The sequence below is a fragment of the Cariama cristata genome, unplaced genomic scaffold (assembly GCF_000690535.1).
Source record: "Cariama cristata isolate BGI_N322 unplaced genomic scaffold, ASM69053v1 scaffold12813, whole genome shotgun sequence".
NCBI lineage: Eukaryota > Metazoa > Chordata > Aves > Cariamiformes > Cariamidae > Cariama > Cariama cristata.
Window position 1 is genome coordinate 64707 of NW_009609026.1, and position 22187 is coordinate 86893.

At 41.1% G+C, this 22187-nt stretch overlaps 1 protein-coding gene across 1 annotated transcript in view; it reads right to left on the reverse strand.

Moving 5' to 3' along the window:
* The window catches only part of LOC104159471 (probable acyl-CoA dehydrogenase 6), an 89952-nt gene that overhangs the window by 57540 nt on the left and 10225 nt on the right, over positions 1-22187 (reverse strand). The window contains exons 2-4 of the mRNA XM_009697383.1: positions 20587-20706; positions 18866-18925; positions 16943-17063 (exon numbers count right to left, since the gene is read on the reverse strand). Of these exons, the coding sequence (XP_009695685.1) occupies positions 16943-17063; positions 18866-18925; positions 20587-20706 (301 nt within the window). The remainder of the gene's footprint in view (positions 1-16942; positions 17064-18865; positions 18926-20586; positions 20707-22187) is intronic.

Consider the following 22187-nt stretch of genomic DNA (forward strand, 5'->3'; position numbering starts at 1 on the left):
ACATTTTAAAGCCAAGCAGGCCAGTCGCATCCACAGTACTCAGCATGAGCCCCAGACAGCTCGGAAGTAGGACAGCAGACCTGATGCTCTCTCCTGATCCCCCATCATGCAGGCACAAGGTACAACATGGCATCTCCCTCCCTCTCCACCCTCCCCACTCTGCTCCAAACCTTTACTTGCAGAAACCACACTATGATATAAATTTAGATAATGGTCACTGCAATGGTAAAAACCTCCAATCTTAATATCATATTTTTAGATTTGGATTCTCAGATTGTTTTAAAGTCACTTGCCTTAAAACTGGGAACAATTAAAATCTGTTAAAACTTTAGCAAGATCAGAGTTGGAAAATTTTGGAATTCTCTACATCTACATATTTTGTTTCAGACACATAGCTAAACTGCTTGAAAAATATCCTCAGAGAAAGTCTAATTAATTTTGTTCCACTCTGTTTCTCTTGTTTCCAAACAGAAAACTGGCATTTTCCCTCCTTTCCCTAACTTAGCAGGAAGCACCATAGAAACCACACAATGGCCAGATTCTGATGTATCACAGACAGGTGCAACTCTGAAATCCCTGGAGTCGCTTAGGGATTATGCAGTGCAGTGAATCTATGGACTGAGTCAGTTCTCATGCACTTGAGTTTCCACGAGCATGTTCAGCAGACATTTCCAAAACTGAGGGTTCCTTCAGTTTTAAAACTGCCACCCAGCAGAACCCATAACACCTATTTTGTACATTAAAGATCTGCTGGTGACTCAAAGTTGATGATGAGCAATAGCAGACAAAGTTTTGAAAGACCAAAATACACATCTCTCTTCTAGAGGAGAAGAAACTGGATTCTCAGTAGCAAGAAATAAATGCAAAACTGGAATAAAATCAAATTAGCATCTTGAAAATAGTTACAAAGCAAGTTTGTCAAAAGGAGAACACTTCCTCTTGAAATTATTCCTACTTCAAGAACTTTCCTCCTGGTATTTGTTTCCCCCTGTATTCTCCTCTCTCCACATCCTCCTCTGGGACTATGGGACTTGATGACATCCAGCTATGACCTGGGCACAGACAGGGGACGGGATTCTCAACACTGTGTTTGAAAGGAGATAATGCAAAAGCATAGGGAACTGCTTTTACTCTTGAGAGAATCTGGTTTATCCAGATGTCTTATTAGAGTGGTGACTGGGAGTCCAGGAGAGACCTGTCTGAAGGTAGCAAACACATCATACTTTCTCTTACAGGTCCATCAGCCTTTTACAAGCGCAAAGGAGGACATATGGTTTACGCAACTTCTCCCACGCAGAGGCATGCAAAGAGAACATTACAATCTACAAAGGGGTCAGAGGATATACCGTGGTCAGCTCAAATCCCCCACAGACTGCAAAGATGCCAACATCTTCTCCTCACCCTCTGAAATGCAGCACTGCTACAAGCATCAGCTGCCATAACTATTTTTTTAGCAATGTGGAACCTGACATGTGCAGAGTAGGAGTTAGTCTATTGCTTCAAGGAGGACAGCAATACATGTGGCATGCACAAGAAAGCCCAGGGAGGCTTTCAACAGCAAAAAGAAAAGGGCTACATTTCACACGGTTCCTTTTTGTTCTTCCAAACAACTCCAAGCGCAGTAACACCGTCCAACCAGCAAGGCTATCCTCCCTCCATGGTGCCAAAGGACCTGGTTATATCATAGAATGGTTTGGGTTGGAAAGGACCTTAAAGACCATCTAGTTCCAACCCCTCTGCCTTGGGCAGGGATACCTTCTACCAGACCAGGTTGCTCAAAGCCCTGTCCGGCCTGGCCTTGAACGCTTCCAGGGAAGGGGCATTCACAACTTCTCTGGGCAACCTGTTCCAGTGCCTCACCACCCTCACGGTGAAGAATTTCTTCCTAATATCTCATCTAAATCAGCCCGTCCAGGTTTTCTGGGCTGCAAGCGCACATTGCTGGGTCATGTTATCTGGGCATGGTGGCGTTGGGTAGAAGGTTAGACCTGATGATCTTTGAGGTCTCTTCCAACCATAATGATTCTATGTTGAGCTTCTCGTCAACCAGCACCCCCAAGTCTTTCTCCTCAGGGCTGCTCTCGATCCATTCTCTGGCCAGCCTGTGTTTGTGCTTGGGGCTGCCCCGATGCATGTACAGGACCTTGCACTTGACCTTGTTGAACTTCATGAGGTTCGCACAGGCCCACCTCTCAGGGCTGTCAAGGTCCCTCTGGATGGCATCCCCTCGCTCCAGCATGTTGACTGCAAACTGAAAAGCGGTCTGCATATGTTGTTTTTGTTTTTTTTTTTAAATCACATGCCAAGTATGACACCAGCCTTGTGCACAGGAAGCATCTGGACACACTGGAAAGAATTTCCTGACTCGCTGCGAGTGACAGGCTCAGCTAACAGCTTCTTTCCATCAGCTACAGAAGAGCAAATTGCTCCTGTGCTGCTTCCCTTAGAAGAAAAGGGGAAAAAAAACCCTCAGTATCCTACCCAAAACAAAAAAAAGCCCCAAAAGCAAGTAAAATGGATTCAGAGGGGGTTTTTTGTTTTGGTTTATAAACATGGACTTCCACAATACCAGGATTTAGCCTGAACTGCTCAGCTATGAGAAGAGAGACTTGGAAAGCAAATCCCTATTTATCTTCCAAAATAAAATTCCTGAAAAGGTTATTGAGCAAGAACAAACAAAAGACTAGGTAAAGGAAACACAGCATGTTACTAGCTCGAGGAAAAAAATATGCAATTTAATCTTTAATAAGTTTTCCTCACAAAGCAAAGTCCATCTGTCTAAATTTCTCTTAAATGGCACTGGCTTTGAAGAATAAATCCGCAGTAAGTAGATGATAAAAAAGCCTCAATTTTCTCAGCCTTCAGGACCTTAGGGTCTTTAGTAATGCCATGAATATCTGACCATAAAAGATTATTTTTTTTTTCCCTTTACACCCAGAATTTCATTAGTTTCTTTCAAAATGTTTTTATTACCCTCAGTCCTTCCAAGGTAAGTTAAACAAGAAGAAACAGCGAATAGCAGTTGTTAGAGAAGTAACACAAGGACCCACCTGAACCCACTTAAGAGGGGAAAAAAATGCAAGAAGAAAGAGGCAAGAGGCTCAGTGGAAAAACACGAGTAGACAGAGGTAGCTGAAAACAACTGGTAAGATTTAGAAAACAACTATGGATAGTAATGACCTGTAAAAAATTTGATCACAACCTATCCAATGTATGAAGGAGGGAAGTGCAAAAATTAAAAGCTTCCTCTCTTGGACTGATAGAGGACCCTGAAAAGCTGAAATATCCGTTGTGGTATTTTTTATTTTTGATGTTTTAAATTACTTGAGCTTTTCATTCCCGGCAAAATTGAGCCTAGAGCAAAACTCTTCCTGCTATTAGTTCCCCAGTAGATTATTTTCTTTCCCCACAAGCCCTGGCTCTGCCATGCTCCACCCCAACCTCCAGCAGCTCTGGACCAGCTGGCTGCAGCCTGATGTCATCTTCTCTCTAGTGCTCCACCACCATGTGGGGAGGTCTCTAATGGGGTGTTTGCGTGAACCCAGCCTTGGATGGGGCTCACCACATAGCTCTCAAGTGGGTAAGAACACTCAACGCTTTCTTTTTTAGTTCTGCAGCTGCAAAGCTCCCCATGGGTCAACAGGTAGAGATAAATCTTTCCGTCAAGAAAACTGGACCTTCTTCCAGAGCTCTTCAGGGCCACATGCCATGCTCCCTGACTACACAGTGGTACCCATGCTGTCCAGCCAAAGCACTGAGGCTGCACCTTGCATCTCAGTGAAACACTAAACTCCATCTAGAGGAACACAAACCACCCTTGAGCAGCATCTGCCATAACCAAAGGCTGAACTCTGTTCTCAAGCAGGTTGACAGCACCAACATCCTACACCACGTCAGCCCAGAGGGTTACTAAAGTCATGAGATAAAGTCCGTATTTCTGGCACAAAACTACAACCTCTTGCCAGCACTAGAGCTCCCCGATCCACCTACTTGCTACTATCCACCTACATGCTACTTTACCCATGTCAGACAGATGCCAGTACACAGAGCAGGGCTAGATCTGCTATCCAGTGGGGTATCAGTGAGCCAAGAGAGGCCACAGAGTACAAGAAGCTGTGAAATGGTGTGTCCACCAGCTGAGTGAGTAGCTGGTGATCAGAAATACCATTACTCTCCCTGAAGTAACTGTGGATGGTCCCACCATCTATAAAAGTAAGTAATAGCTTCTGGATTCATATTAAACTTTGCTCCTTGTGATTTCTGCCAGATGAGTTTCACAGGTTGCACATAATGCAAAAAGGGAAGGGGGCGGGGGTGCAGGGAAGCATTCCTTTCAGCAGGCTTATTACTCACTGATCTTCCACTCTGCTGAGAGACCCCAATTCTTGAACAATAAAGCGAGGGTGAGCAGAACAGTCTCATTCATTTCCTCTGGCATACAGAACAGGAAGCAGAAGAAATGCTGACTAAAGTCACCTTCAGACATTTTTAAACCATTTAATGATGCCATAAAAAACTCAAATACCTGCCACTGTGATACTCATTCAAGGATATTTTCCATTAATTCTGCCCTTTGTTTCCCCATTCAGCTGTACAAGCGAAGCGAATTTGTAAATCTTGAGGTGCTGGGCAAGCGCACATTTTCTACCGGCATCACAGGCTCAAGGGAAGTGCACATACACAGGTCATGGGGCTTCAAAGGTCCTACGCAAAAAAAGTCCCTGTGCCCCAGAGCCGTGCTGTGTTCCTGGCTCCTGCTTCCCAACACTGAAGACATTTCCCAAAGCAGACAAGACCACAGAGCAGGTTTGTGGTCTTATGGGAAACAATAGCTATTGCACTGGAGATGGCTGAGAAACCAGCTCTTCTAGGCTACTCCAGGAAGGGCAGAAAGGTAACAAACAGGTATGTTCTTCCAGAAATACAAGAAAAACTCTATCCCGAATGGTCTCTCATCCATCTGCCTGGGAAAAAAACCAAAACAAAACAGAAAAAAGGAAAAACCTGACACTGAAGTCTGATTTCAAAACTGATTCTGTAAAAATTGGTATTAAATTCCAGTGTATGCACAATGCTGGTATTTAAAAGAACACTTTCCTTATCACACCGTCCTTCACACTTGGCCAACACTTCAAATACTTAAATAGATGTTTTTAATGACTTTCTGCATCCCGAAAAGGCTCCAACCTCTTCATGTTACTGACAAAAACCTAGAAGATTTAAGGTATTTAAAGGGTTTCTTGAGTAGACAGAAGGAAAATATCACAAAAATGAAGTTTTAATTCAGTCTTCCTTTTCACAATTTTTTTTTTAAACTGACACACACTTTTTCTATTTTTTGTTTTTTCTTTTCTTCAAACAGGGTGAAGCTGTATTGCCTCCAGATGATCACGGCTTTGAAATGACAGCACAAAACCAAATACACCCGGAATAAAAGTGTTAAATAAATCCAAACATCATCTCGCGGCTTCTTCCCACATTTCCTCCTGAAACACCTTATCCCATGCCCGCTCCCCAACCTCTGTCCCTATAAACTCCATAAACTTCTGACGTGTCCCCCCAAGCTCTCCACCAACAAGTTCAGCTGCAAAATAACTGAGACAGCTACTCAGGTTTCACTGGCACCACATCGCAGTGGCAAGACTGCGACAAGCTCTGCCCAGCACACCTAATGCACCAGTCCTACTCAGTGGTCCTTCCATCCCTAAAGGCTGGTGTCATTTCACAGAGCCTTGGAGTTGTGGTATCTTCCCCATCCCTTGTTTTTACACTGCATTGAGCACCCATTCCCCATGGAGATTGCGGTGACATCTGATCCAGTTTTCCCTGAACGTTGACTGTGTGTTCCACTTGAGGATGATCTCTGCACTATTCTTTTAAAACACACAGGAGACCAGATAAACAAAACCCACTAAGACTACTACATTAAAATTCCAGCATGTTGATGCTAGTCTGCAGGGAGAGCATCTTACCTAAGCAGGACTTAAAAAAAACCAAACCAAACCAACAAACAAACAAACACAAACCCTCAAAACCAAACCAACCAATCCCTCAGCAGCTTCAAAAAGGCACATTTGCTTATATTCTTTTTTGGTCCTATGAGGTGCATAAAAAGGAAGATCTGAAAAACTCAAGCACAAATCAAATAATTTCCTTTGCTTTCATTCAAAATTCTAAGAAAAATAGCTATCAATTCTTCATATCTTATCAATGTCCTCTCTATATTGGATTACAGTTCACAGAAAATAACATTTGTGTTGTTCTCCTTGGACATTATAGATTACATTACAAAAAACAGCTTAAGTGTGAGTATCTGATATCAAGTGGCAACAAGTTCACAGCCATGTCCCTTAGAAACCAAAGCAGTAAGACCAGACTTTGGCATAAATATACGCACTTAAGCGTATATTTAAATAAAAGGGCTAAAGGTATCTTGTGTTGCATGATCAAAGGTTTGAGGAGTAGCTGACAGGCCAAGGAGCACCAGTTTTTCTGGTCAACTCTGTCAACTGCCAGAAACATGTTGTCCATGAGAAAAAGTCCAAACCTTTATTTTATGATAGATTTAAAGAGACTACATTCTAGAATTATTTCTTCTTGAGGGCACTTTCAAATCTTATCTTCTTAAAGTGCAACATTTAAGCATATATCTAAGTGCTTTGCTGAGAAGTCGTCTGCTTGGCAGACCATTTATGGTTTCTAGGAAGGGGGCAATGAACCTGATTGTAGAAACTCTCTGACCCGTGAATAATCCTTATCCATGTGAAAATAAGCCAAAACAATGATTAGTTATTTAGTGGCGTACAGAAGACTCCAGATTAAACAATTTTATGCGTCAGCCAACAACCTTGAGCACTGGCTTGGACAGAAAACTTGTAGGTCAGACAGACAGACAAATTCCTCTGGTAGGTCCAAGCTCCAGGCACAGCTCAGCCTGGCCATCCTCTGGGAGACCGCTGGCCCCAAGGAACTGCCGAACCCCTCAGCTCCTGGGAAATGTTACGGAATTGAGTAATTGCCAATAAATTCCAGAGTGGTGCTGGGGAATGGGACGCTGCTTCTCGTAACAGCAACGCAGGGGAAGCAGAGCCCATGCCTCTCCTCTGCTGTGTGTATGTACGGCTGTCTGAGACTATAGAGAGATGGTATGGATAACAATCACAGTGACGTGTTTTTGAACGCTGATTTATAGCTCCTTTTTCATCCAACAGGGGCATAATGTGACAAAATTCCTCTGCAGAGGATAAAAAAAAAAACTATAAAAAAATTAATCTGGGAAAGAATAAAAAATGCTGATCAAAATTAGTCAGTATCTGTGAATAATCAACCCACACAATCTTGAGCACTTAAAATAATACATTTATCACTTTTGTTTATCCCTGTGAATGAAACAGCAAGAGTCCCAAAAGAAGTCTGTTCAGCTAAAGAATGAAGTGCCCTCAAAGACAACCAGCATAAGCAGTCTGCGACTGCCAAAGCTTTGGGGCCAGGCAGGTGCACGGGGGGGCACAGTGCTCCCCAGACCCAGCTTCACAGCTGGGTCACAAACTGATGGCTGTCCTCTGCTCCAGGGAGCTACACGTGCGGGGGAACTGATGCCAGTCTCTTACTTACTCCAAATCTGGGTGCAGGTTTTCCTATATTCAGGTGTTTAAGGCATATACCTCTGACCACCTCAAAGCAGTTTTCCCACCAGCAAACCCCGCAGTAGTGGCAATTATTTGACAGAAAAAGAAGTGAAGTCTTCACTGTATAAAGCCTCCCTATTGCAGCAAGTAGTATGATACCTCAGCACTGGGCTACAGTAGTGTTATTTCAAATAGTAAGATTTGAAATATGAACTTTGCACAGAAAATGGGCACAGGCCTTTGAAATACGTTAAATCTAAACAACTGGGCAGCATTTGGCCAAACTGACTGGATGAATATTTCTTTCTTTAAAGTTTTATTGAGGTTTAAAAGAACAAAAATCATCAAAAATTCTTTCTCTAAAATGAAACATGCTTTACTGCAATATATATAAAAATTTATAATGTACATACAATCATGCCTATCACTATAAAGTACTATGCAGGACAGAATGTTACTTTTCCACGTGGGGCCTGCATTACATCTAGACAGAGCAGTTGCACACATCTGAGCCTCCAGCTCAGTTTGCACACCCCACTTGGGAATTTAGATAATCCTCAGAGTCGCAAAGCACACAGTAAATAATGCAATTCAAGTTATGATGGCACCAAATACCTGCTTGCGTCCCCACAAATGGGGACAGTTGCCTTGCACTGGTCAGGTCATCCAGTCAAAAGAACAAGTTTTGAAGTTTTAAAGCATCACTCCCTCCTGCCTCCAATGTATCTTCACTTCAAAAATAATTCACGTTTTAACATTTACTAATCAACTGAGAAACTGAGGGTACATGGATTGATTGTTTGGACTGACCGCAAATCTACAAATCAATGCATAATTTAGACTAAACCTATAAAAGATTTTCAACATTGTTGTGCCAACACACCAGAGTGTAGGCTACAAATAGTTCTCAGACCAGTTTAACAGACTTTAGAAGTATGTCGGAATAAAACCAATTTTTTCATTTCCTGCTTCACTTACTAGAGAATATCATGCAGTCTCTGATGTGCATATTAGTATTACCTGAGGGTAAACAATGAAATCAAAGTAGACCTAAAAACAGTATAAACATGAGCCCCATGTCACATAACTAGATATGGTTAACTTCCAAGGTTTGTTGTGAAACGGTGATATCTATTCCACACAACACAGCATGATTAAAAACACTGCAATTTCAGTTCTCTACATCTTTATTTCAAAACTTGCTTGTTCCAGTCTATCAAATGAGAAAGCTGCAAATAGCCAGCTCTAACCTTATCTAAGTATCAAGCCCCAAGGAGCTAAATTCCTTATATTGCTGTCCTTCCCTGATGTTGTTTTATTACCGCATAGCATATGAAGTTATTAAGTGTTGTGTGCATTACTTATCCTGTAAGCAAGTTGTCTGTCACACACAGATTCACAAATACTGGGTCCATGCCTTTGCCTGTCCTCCTTTCTGGGATAAATGCCAAAAAGGACTAGTGCTATCCCCAGGGGTCCACTTTACAGCAGGGAAAGCCCAACAGTTGTGTTGCAAGGGTAACGACAAGATTCACAAAAGTGGCTGCAATGTTAGCCACCTGTCAGAAAGGGAGAAAGATATTGCCAAGACCTGTTTTTCACTTGTATGAAAATGCACTTCACTGGTATGGGGACCTCTGAACTTCCTTACAGACACTGGAGTGACTAAGGGCTTATGTAAGATCTCCAGGGATTAGTTTATTAATGATGCTTATGATTTTGCATGAACTGGGTCACTAGGGATTAGAAATGTTAGATCAGAATAGGAGAACCAAAACTAAACACATTTCTTCTTTTTTTTTTTTTTTCCTTTAATTTCTTCTTATCCACCTGCACTGTTCAGGTTTGCACAGCCTGGACATCAGCTTCTTACCTTGCTCAAATGTTGGGGATAGAAACACTTACCCAGGAACAATGCAGTTTTACTGCAATCTTGTTAATCCTCTCTTCAAGCCAGATGTCATTCAAAGTTTGTGATTTGGTTATTGACCTACGGAATCTGCAAGCATTGACAAGTCAACAGCTCTTCAGAGGTTTTCCATGTCAACCTCAGAATGACTGTTTCACAATATTTTTCCCCATTTCAACCCCAGAAAAGAAATCAAACTTCACTCCCAGCAGTTAATAATGCACAAGTGAGTGGGTAAAAGTGAATCAAGCCTATGTTTCACAAAGATAATTTTCCCACGCTCACCACACTCAGTGTACTGACATGCCTCAAAGCATAAAAGATGCATTTATACCTTTCAGAAAGCTTTCTGATTACGCCATCTGGGTATATGACAGATGTCAAGAATCTAGCACCAAACTTTTGAGACTGGGAAAAGACAGTTATGTGTAAATTAGAGAGACCTATAATACCAAAGTTATTTTAGTATAAGCTCATTCATTGGCCCGTGCTTTGTCAAGAGACAGTCTTGCCATTTGATCCAGAGAAGTAAAGGATAAACTCCTCTAATGGAAACTCCCAAACAGTATGTCTTTCTTGGCATCTGTATTCTTTTCAGGTGTTATAATTTTTCATACTTTAATCTATTCAGCTCCTGTCTTTACTGTGCAGTCTCTTCCTATTCACAATTATAAAATTAAGAACACCAGATTTTTAATAATTTGCCTCTTAAAAACCCCCAAACCCAACAATCTTCCACAAAACTGAAGGAAATTCAAACCAAAGTTATACACAGAAACCTTCAGAAGCATGGGAACAGGAAGAAAACAAAAACAAGAACGCTGTGCACAAGGATAAAATGAAGTCACAAAAGTTAATTGAAGTATTCAACTCAATCTAACAGTGTTTAGCGCACAGCTTCTGAAACAGGTCGACCTCGAGATAAATGATCACAAGATACTACACTAAGAATCTCAATTGCTTCTTCCAGCATTTTATCATGATGTTATGTTGAGAAATACCACCTGGCTTTTGGTCCAGTTCAGTGCCAGCTAGTCAGATCAGTTCTCTCCCACAGGTTAGATCTGGCTCCTGATTCAGCACCTGGACCTTACAGCGCTATGCAGGTCCTCCTCGCACGTTTTTAGAGAGGTAAGTAAACTATTCTTGTTGCAACTTCAGCACCAGGGAGAAGATAAAACTCTAGCTAGTGATGAGATTCGTCTCTCCTGAAGCTTGAGGCATTAGTCAGAACCAGTTAGGCAGTAGATAGGACCACAGTCTGGATTCTGGAAACTGAGGTTCTCACTCTGACACTCCATTTCAGTATGATGTTCCAACAACATCACAGCTGTACCTTAACTTTTCTCCCCCGGCTTTTCTATCTGCATTTCTGGACTGTGTTCCCCTAAAGACGCATACTTGGCATGTGAATCTATACAGTTTTGTGCAACCTTGAAACCTCATTAGCAAGCCTCATACAAAGCACTCAAGTTGCTGCATGCTTAATCTAAAGTCAAGTACAAAACAGAAGGACAGACTCTCCTGCACCACCTGGAGCACAACCCTGCACATTGTGCAGAATGGGGATGGAACAGTGACATCTCCTTGTAACTGTCTCCTATCTACAAACGGAGACTAAGTGCTCCTAGTCAGCTTCAAGACACCACATGGATACGCTAGTTTGTGCAAAGCCTGTGAAACGCAGAAGTGAATTTGGGACAGCAGGCATGCTGCTAGAGAATTGTCCGTCAAGAGCTCAAGCGCTTAATTGCACGTATGTAGCTGAGCATTTACTCCCAGTTACATACTTCTAACTTCTTCCAGGAAAGAGGCATTTTTCATTTATTTCTCAATACCATTTTGACATAACCTGTAACTATCAGTGGCACACATACCAGATTTCAGAAATTCCTAGTCTTCCCCTAAGGTATTGATATACACATACTCGAACTGGATAAGTTACTGCTGTGTCCTGCATTACAAGTCACAACTGTGAGGATTTGCCTTATCTCAAGTACAAAAGCAGAATCCCAGGAACTAAGTCGATCCCTCTGTCAACAATACATCTAAAGAAAGATTATCTCTTCCACAAAGACTCACTGTCCTTCAATAAGTCTGTTCTCTGCTGGGTGTTCCAATGAAAATGCTGCTGATAGTCAAACAAGCTATTCCTAGAGGTACTGCTGCACTTCCTAACCACCCACAAAGAATAAAGCACTCATGTTTCCAAGTCATGGGCAGAGTCAAGAAAAAATGAAGATGAACTCAAGTGCTCATTTCCTTGTCTGATCAGAAATATCTGATGACCTGTGAAATGCAGCAAACAGTCTCCCCCTTATCATTTTCAATTGCCTTTCAACCTGCATTTACAAGATGCTAGACAGCACTTGAATTGTCAGCATTTCACAACAGGGGAGGGAAAAATGTCTCAGTCACACGGAACATATGTACACAAACAAAAATTTGTTTTCCTGAGATTTCAATCCAATCCACCAAATTAAGGTCAGATAAGCACCTGAAATTTCTTAAACCTATGTGATTGAGGTCTCCAAACCCCTGCCATCCATCACTAATTTTGTCATCAATTTGATTCAAATAAAGCAGTGACTGATTTTGGTCTATTGTTTCTTAGAGGCTTATCGAAATTATTTCTTGATTGCAAAACAGGTACACCTGATAGCTGGTAAGCATTTCAGAGGGATGATTTACTGGTTCACTGGTATCTCAAAACACAGCACAAAGGTTTCTCTCACAACCTTTTAGAGTGCAACTATTATTAATTAACTACTATTGCACTCCTTTGTAAGTGAGAAAGAGATCAAGCAACTAGTTCAGCTTGCTATGCTTAAATCTACTAAACCAAGCACAAGCCTTGCAGCTGGTCCACTCCTGCCATACAGAAATGGTTTTGGGCAAATGAGTTATCTTCTGACAAATCCCTTTCAGTTTCTATCCATAGATACACCAGAAAAAGTTTGTTTCAGTTATGCTCTCAGAGGCCATAAACCCCTGTTTCACCTGAACTACTAAATCCCTTTCTAGTGACAGAATTCACTGCTCCTCCCAGGTCCTTCTTTTGCTCAATCCATGTAATAACAAGGCTTAGTATTACAGAAAAGGAAAAAGAAGAAAAGAAAGAACCCCATACACTCAAAAAAATCCACTACGAAAGTCTCATAAGGTCTCATCGTACTAGAGAAATATATGCCTGTGAAGAAAACAACAAAATTAACCTTAGAGGATAGTCTAGATCTACATTACCACATTCAACACACACAGACACTTGCAATAAACAGGCTTTCTTAAGGAAAGATATTGCATCATTTTCCAACTGCAGTGCAATCCATCATTTGAAACATCTGTTTTGTTTCATCAGATGCTTATCTGTCTCAAGTGACAAGAACATACCGCTTATTACTTTCTCCAGTCCTGTATCCAGCATACATCCCAGCAGTAGGGGAAGAAGACAGGGTGAAACTGTACTTTCCCATCCATGTACAAGTCTTACCACATAGTTTCCTGATATATTTAAGAACGTATTTCTGCAAGTGCACTGCTAAGTGTTTGACAGAAATAAATGAAGGCTACTATTTGGACATACGTGTCATAATTACTTCTACATGCTAATGCATTCTGCCAAATATTCCTACAGGACTGCCAGTGGAAACACTAACGAAATACCCAGAGCGGGCATCATTATCACTCATGTCTCACAGTGATGCTATGTGAATGCACAGGACAGCAGAGGCTGCCCTCTTACAAACCAATCTCTCCCCTCCTCTTTGCTTTCCCTGAGCCTTTACAGGAGGATTCCTGTAATTTTGCATCAGCTGATAAAAACAAATTTTAATCATCTGTGTTGGCATACTCAGGCACATAACAGTACGTTTTGAGTCTGTGTCTTTGGCAACACACCCTAAAATTTAGCAACAGCCAAGGCTTTGATTCATAAACTCTAAGATCACAAATGACCACACAGATCTTTTCAGCTTTTACTCCAATAGCTCATCTAATCTGCACATAAAACACTCCAAAGAATATGTCTTACCCACTTCCCTTAGCAAAACAGACAATGGCCAACTACCAAGACTGTTTAAAATATTTTTGCTGCCTACCCTAATATTTTCTGTCCTTAGTTTTGGGACTGTCAGTACCTCAGTAGCCCAGAAATTTTTTAATTTGAGGAGAAACACACAGTAAACATAAATGAAGAATAATAAGTATCTAGAGATGTTGGGGTTTTTTTCTGCTCAAACTAAATACTTCAGGCTGAACTGAGTGATTCTGTAAAACACATTTTGTATAGAACAAAAAGACACTTTTGTGCATAAGTAATGTTCACTTTTTCAGCACATATTTTACTAGGAGGAAGAATTTCCTAACATAACAGAACAACACATACTTTTTCCCAAGGAAAACCAGCGTATGAACTATTTTTGAGTTGTGTAAAGAATACCACAGTAGAGAAACGATTCAAAGAGAAAAAATCTTTCTCTGGCAGAGGACTGACCAGACAGTATAGTAAGTTAAATCCACTGATCACCTTAAGGATTCTCAGTAATGGATGCATGGCTGGGCCTAGCCCACAGTGTTTACATGACCCCTCCAACTAACATCCTGAACAGCCAATATTCATTACAATCGTAAACAACTGTGAAAAAAATATACAGGAAGAACCTTGAAAATTTTGTAGCCTACAACTGCATACAGTGGGAATTGATGAAGCCTTTGCATTACAAATAGTGCCCCAACTCAGTTCTCCACATAGAGAAACTCTCCAATGAAAAGGGACACATGTAAGGCACGTTCTGTTAAAAACCTGACTCCCATTAAGCAGCTCATTGTTCATAAAGGGAATGGTGTTTACACAGGAAAACGTCCAGTTTCAACAAATCTGAGCTCCAACAGATGTTTCCTTCTATCTAAGCAAAACAAGTTTGTGACCTGTTTCTGCCCAATCAGAAAGCTTCAAAATTAATTTTACAGGAAAAAGAAAACTGTACTTGATAGAATGACCTTGGAAAACAAATTCAGAAAAACTTGTATTTCAAAATTGCAGCTGCTACTAAAGTGAATTAACTTGAAAAATTTAGTCTTCTTTAAAGAGAATGCCATATGATCTGGGTTTGAAGGGATACGACATGATAATTATAACTTTGGTTTGTGCTGGAAAGAGAAAGTAGGGCAGGTTGTTACTCACACAGTTCTGTGTCGCAATTGCTCTCCTCAAATCATTTTAACCTCTCTTCTCTAGAACTCCCCCAAGACCTCTCCAGAACTCCTGGCTGCTCTTGGCTTCCTCAAATCTCTTAAGACCTGTCTTCCTCTGCACACAGCAGTTAAATAATAGAAGTGTCCCAGCAGAGTATAAAAGGTATATCTCTTAATTTTATTTTTAATTGCTATTACCAGTAGACATTAATCATACAGCAAGCATAAGCACTTTGTAGAAGTGTAGAAGATAAAGAATTTCAGGCTTTGCCAAAGTCCTGCTGTTGAGACTGCGTTGTTATACACCTGACTGCTTCACTTACCATCATGAGAGAGTTTCAGGACTTTCAGGACGTACCTGATGGTATTATACCACTACAGAGCAAAACTGGATGTGGTGACATTCTGTTGCATAACTGAATGCTGCAAAGGTAGCATCTTCCAGGGAGTTGGTGCATTTTCTGTACCCAACAATACCTTGCTCTAGAAGATGAACTGAGATGGACCATGTGTTGCTGAGAATTTTATCCAGGTTTTTCTAGCTTTTATAAAATGCAGCTGCAGAGGCCCAACAAATTAGGTTAACAACTAGAAACAAGTGTCAAAGCCAAAGCTAAAATATTCTTAATCATGAGTATGACCAGTGCAGCCAGTGCATGCAATCTTCTGTGCCCATCTTTGCCTCTGCAAGTCCCTTCTTCACTAGTGATTTCACTCCAGTTATTTCTTGTCCTAGCTATTTTGCGAGCACTATCCAAAGTTTCCACTTCCACAATGTTTTATGCACAGCATGTTCAGCACTGAGGTTCCTCACCCCAGCCGAGGCCTCTACGTGTCCCAAGAAGAATATAATAACAAGATGGGGCTGTAATCTGGCAGCAATGCAAGGCACTGTTATCACAACCAACATGAATACTCACAGTGTGAAGGAGACGCCCCTGAGACACAGTTCAAATCTGCCTATCAAACAATTATAGCAGAAGGTAGAGGTGGTTTTCTCCCTCCCCCAGTAATCCTATTTGTCATGTAAACAGATCTTCAGTATAATCTCAAACTGTCAGCATTTTTGAAAGAAATACCAGCTCAGACCTAATCGGGTCTGTCAGACAATCACAGCTAAACAGTTCTGCGAGCTCCAACAGCTGAACAGCTAGAGAAAAAACCTTCCATGTTGGAATGTATAAGAATACGAAAGTTTATTTCAAGAAGAAAAATTTCCTCTGAAAGTAAGTGGTAAAAAGACATAATTTGTTCCACAGTTCAAACCCTGACCCTTAGCAACATAATGATGTGGTGTGGCATAGCTAAGGTTGTGTGGGATGCTCCATATAGATGATCATCTGCAGTTAACTGTCCAAACGTTGTCACTTTGGGCTGCTCTGAATTCACCACGATTGCTAAAGGTTGGCCTGTGCAAACTTGCTTTTGTTTTAAACTTTTTAACCATGATAAAGAAAATGAGCAAAAAAAACCCGCAGAGATTTCTGACAGGAACACATAACAGTAGCATTTAAGAAGAAAATGAGTATATATTACATCGCATACAAACCAAAAAACTAGGGGAATATGTATTTTAGCTGAAGAGCAGAAATACCTCCTACTCCTCTGGACTTCCTGACTTTTTTCCTCACCAATATATATATGTACACATGAAACTTGTTCTGTCCTTGCTGTGTGTATCATCAGCTTCTCGCTCTGTACATACTTCTGTGGGCTGGAATAGTGCCTTTTAAAGACAGTCTGGGATATAATGGCTTAAAACCCACACAAACCTCATCCTCTGAACGGCGAGACAGAATACATTACGATGATGTAGAGGTTACAGGTTAAGGAAGTATAATAGGCCAAATCTTGCAACACTTTCAATGCCTTCAAATTGCAGGTTCTTTAATGAAGACTGAGGTTATTCCGTATGTGTTCGGATCCAGAAGAAAAGTCAATATACAGATGGTATGTTGAAAATTGAAGTGACATTCATTTAAAATAACAGTCACGCAGGTTTTTAACATTTAGGCGAATATAAATTTGAGCACTCAGCAATATTATTTTATGTATTTGCAGTCGGTAACCAGCATGCCTGTGACTGAGGAATATAAGTAAATTTTGAATTGAATTCTGAACCATGTTTTGATCTGAGGCAAGAGTAATTCGAGATAATGTAATGAGTCTATCACCGCCACCATCAGTACTCAGGAATTATACACTCTCCTACCTCTTGGCTTATCCACACCAAGGAACCCAGCCTGTCCCAGGGTTTTAAATATTTTATGTGCTGGGAACTGTCCTTCTTCTTCCCACTTGTCCACAAAGGGATTAATCTGCTTGTCGATGATCTAGATTTGAAAAATAAATTTTAAAAGTTATTAACACAGACATTCCTACAGAAATATGTTTGACTACTTTTGTCTAAAAACTTTAAATCAAAAAAAAAGAAAAAAAAAACATACAGGGAAACTTTTGAGAGCACATTAATTTTCTTACTTCCTGCTGGATGTCCTTATTTTCCACCCACCCACAACTATTACAACAGATGCAGTGAGGCAAATATAAAGAATTCTTATAACGATTACAACTACTACAACAGGAAGTCATCAGGGCTGGTTTAAGCCTCTCCAAGACCTATGAAAACGGCACTTGCCCCTCTCCATTTGTTACCTTTTTGGGTACAGTTTCTAGAAAGTGACAGGAAGGGAAATCTGGATTATCCTCAGAGAGACCTTGCCAAAGAAGGCGATGATCTGTTCACGACGACCACAGATGGTAAGCAAGACAGGCAAGTAGGAGAGACCGAATTTTCCCTCCCTTTGCCTGAAATGCTCTCAAGGACTCCAGCACTGTCCAGGGCACTCGTACGCAGTCTGCACTTAAGACTTCCCTAGAATCTGACAAAACATGTCCTGGAAAAATCTGGTCTTCTTCCAGCTTTTATAACATTTCCAAGTCTAGTCCCTGGGCAACTCTCAACTGGGCTACTGCTGCACACTTTCCAAAAGTCAGTGTCCTAAACTGCCTGGCTACTGCCCTTGTTCTATTCAGGTTGCTATCTTTCCTTCCAGCTGCTGCAAGCAAAACACATCTGGAGTACAGCCACTACTTTCAGCAACACTTTCAGGTTTCAGAGCACAATGGTTGGACATCTCACCACACAAAGTCCCAGATTTCCACAGCCATGGGAAGGGAGCAAAATGGGCAACCTGCAGTTTTGCAGCTGGCCTCTAAGCTCAGCGGTAACTCCCAAACAGAGCTGGCCCCGTGGAAAATACCCCCACACCGTGGGGTGTACAGGGCATTTGCGCTTCTGTCACCTCGTTCTTGCTGCCTGCCAACCTGGAATGAGGCAGATGCGGTTCCAATAGCTCTCAAAAGGATCCAGTTGTACAGTGCCCACCTCTGCCTACCTCCACAAGCCAAACCAAGGGTTGGCACAGGCTGCTTCTGCCATGCCACCAAATGCATCGCGCACCTGGGTCAGCAGGCACAAGGGGGTCCAAATGGGAAACAAAAAGCCACCATCCTTCCCCCAAAACAAACCTTACCAAAATGAACACCAATTCCCAAGAGAAAGGTAATGCATTTAATCCGCGACCACAATTTTACCGCTACACTGTTTCACAAAGAGAGAATTTACTACTTAAAGAACTTACTCCTCTCAGTCTTTCCTCCACACTAAACAGACAAGTCCTGTGGTGCTATTTCTTGAGCTGGAAATAGACTCCTCTCCCTCCCAAACTGCTGTGCTCATGAGACCCTGTGGAGCCTTCTTCCGAACTATCTATTTATTGCACATTCTTCAGAGAATTTCAGTCCATATATGGCTGCTTTCTGCTTCCCAGTTGGCCACAGAAATAAGGATACTTCACTGTTGGTAACAGAAAAATCACTTTTTCACTTCTCCCACCAAATTCTGAGAAATGTATATACTGAATGTTCAGCTCATTCAGTAATTATAATCTCTCTCTCTCTCATACTGAATAACGCAGGCCTTATGATCAATAGCAACAAAATACTCACCAGGACACTATCTGAGACAGCTCACATTTAACTTCTATATTGCCTATATAGGATATCTATATATCCTAAATGCTCAGATTCTAGGATGCTGACCCTCAATGTTGAGTTACAAGTGGTAAAACACCTTTTTGATTGTTTGTAATAACATCTGGTAATGCTCATCAGATAACACCCAGGGAAACGCCTGAAAGAAGTTACGAAGTACGGACAGAAAGTTATCCCAGTGTTTTGATGGATCTTGGCAAAAGTACGAAGTGAATGTACTAACTGAGTTTCGTGCTTGTTATGGCTACTACTGGGCCAAGTGTTTCACAGCCTACGTACAGAGCTACCTTTGAAGTTAATCATTCTTCTGACTCCATTTAAGTCATGAGAGAAGTTATTTTACATGATTTCTGCAGATTATAATCTGCTTTCTTCTGTGTCTTTGGGTAAAACTCAAATTGTTTAACAGAGCTGAAGTTTAATTGTTACCAGGTGAAGTCTGCCATGTTAAGTAAAACAAGATCTCCCTTGCATGACAGCAAAAAAGCAAAGACAACCTCACTGCACAAACCACAAACAGTGCATGCCTCTAAGTTCAAGAAAAAATTACTATCACAGTCCAGATACTGACATCCACAGTTTTTTCTTAGACATTGGTCCATCCACTTTAAACTCTATTTTTGCTATGAAATTAAACAGGCCCTGTCAAAAGCTTTTACACTTTAGACACAAATTGTTTGCAAAAATCACACACGCTATTTACAGTCATAAGGGGATTTGGGGGAACACCTCCTCTTGCACTACCACAGACAAACATTAAGTCACATTGCTGGAGAACTGCAGTGCTGCTCAACTGGCTGCTGCGTCAGTACTGATCATTGAATATTATCATCCCTTCATATTAAAGCAAACTGAAACAGAAAGAGATATTTTCAAAGGGTCGAGCCAGCAATGACTGAAGGAACAGAAGCAATTACACGTGTGCTTAACACACTGTTAAAGACAGGTTTATTTCAATGCAGGTCAAATAATGCAGCACACCTAACCATTTGATCTGCTCCTTGGCTTTGGCAACTTCCTCACATCTCTGCCCCCAGAGAAATATTTCACACTTGAATTACTTTAAATCTTGACCAATTAAGTTTGATTTTTTTTTTTTTTTTTAATGCACATAGCTTTTAGAAGCAAACACTAACAGCTGCGGGAACAAATTATGCAGGCACCTTAACCTAAATCATAAGGTACACACACAGTGTTCGGCAAATATACAGAAGTGAGTTTTTGGCAGTACGTGAGCAGCTGGTCTGCTTATTTTTATATGCTTTACCATAAGAAATGTGGAAGTCATGGGTGATAGCATTTAGACTTGCATCACTTGGATATTAACTATAATAAGACCTAACACTCTTCTTAGAAGAAATATTTTAACAATGCATACTACAGATCCTACCTGACAGATATTCCTAGCCACAAAGGAAATTTTTTCACCTGATCTAGCTGGCCAAATCTCAGTGGCATTTGGGATGTAAAGTTGATTTAGGAGCCATATATCTTTCCCACCTGCTGATAAAGTACCAGTAAACCAGAACAGAAACTGTTATTTTCCTGACAGCGAGGGCACAGTAAGCGTCATGTATGGGACTGGTGTTTTTTCTTAGGCTGCTTCACCTGACCCATGCCAACCTGAAGGACCCGGCTCTGGAGGCAGCCTTGGTTTAGCCTGCATCTCAGAGAGAGCTCAGGCAGCTCTCCAGGGAGCCTTCGAAGGAACAGCTTCAGGGCTGATATCAGCCCTGAATTATTTCAAACAACACTGTGGATATTTGCCCAGTCGGAAACTGATTAAGCCAACAAACTCACTTTGTGTCGAATGACAGTAAGAAAAAGAAAAGCATTTTCATTTAAAACGGCCTTGACAAAGTTTTGTGAAAATAGCACCTGTAGCTTCCTGCCCAGGAACGGGGAAATGCCGTGGCAAGTCTGGGGAGGAGAGAGAGACAGAAATTCAGATTTTTTTGTTACAGATTATTCTAATTTCTCTCTAAAACAGAGCAATGAAAATATCTCCTCAAACATTGCCAGATAACTGCATGTTTTGATTATTTTCCACTGGAAGTTAGCACACTATCTAAATGAGAAAAGAAACAAAAAAGCATGTTTGTGCATCTTCCTTCACATGATGCTCAGTATTTTGTGCTGATGTTGTACCAACACCTACCCAGAAACATTAGCAATTGCCACTTAATTCTCGCTGTATTCTAAAATAAATACACTATTTCTACAACAGCAGAAACTGTAATTGAATTAATTTGGGTACTGAGAGTGTGTGCAGATGTCCTTCAGAGAAATTAAAGATTTCTTTCCATTATTCATCAGCAAGTTTACCTTCTATCAAGCAATTCAAATCAGAAATTAAAGGCCATACCACTTCTATGCACAATACCTCCTATATCTATCTCTTATAATACTGTACAGTGGTAGTATATTTCAGCACACAATTAGCAAGATGAACCTTGAAGAGAAAACAATAAATTGAATTCTTACAAAATGACAGAAATTTTTACTAAAGCTTCCTGCGAGTTATACCTAAGCTGAGATTAGACTTATTTACTAGAAAAGCAAGAGAAAATGTCCAAGAAGAAGGTATTTTGTATTAAGAAGATTAAACGGATTTAGTGGTGCCACATAACTGTACCATATTATGTTTCGAGGAGCACTTTTTTCCTTTAAATCAAGTTACAGTAATTGAACTTAGCTCTATTAATGTAATAACCAAAGATGATACAATTAATGGGATCTTTAATGTAACAAAAATGCAAATAAATAAGCAACAAACCACTAATGACAGTTCTTCAGTGGTTATATCTAGACATTAGCATAACACTGACTTGAAAGGAAGGAGGTAACAGACCAGAGAGCCCTTTGCCTTCAACACCAGCAGTAACTAAAGAAAATAATTAACAGCCCACAAAACATTTCTCCCTGTAGTTTTATTCACGACCACCGGCAGCAAGGACTGCACTGTGGGACAACTCGGCATCGTTGGGATGCCAGTGCTGAGGACAAGGCAGCTTTAGCAAGACACAAGACAGAGTTGAGGTGGTTAAACCCACGGATACTACCAAACCCGGCCACCAAAACCCACCCCATGGGTGCAAGGCAGCCAGGACCCCACCGGTGAGCTCCTCGCTGGCCACGCACCACAGCCTGTGCAGGTCCTCTGTGCAGAGGGGCTTATACATTCAAACAGCAGCTGTCCATTTCTGACACACTGGTCTCTGTTTGGGTCCCCCCAAGGTACGTATCCCAAGCATGAGTTTTCCAGTGTGCATTCCCTGTTTCTTCTTGCTCCTGGGCTTGGAGGCTATGGCCCTCCTGGACTCCCTCACAACTCCTCCAAAGCCCCAAACAAAGTTTGGTGGCCAATTCTTTCCCAGTAATACCCATCAGAAAGGTAGCGC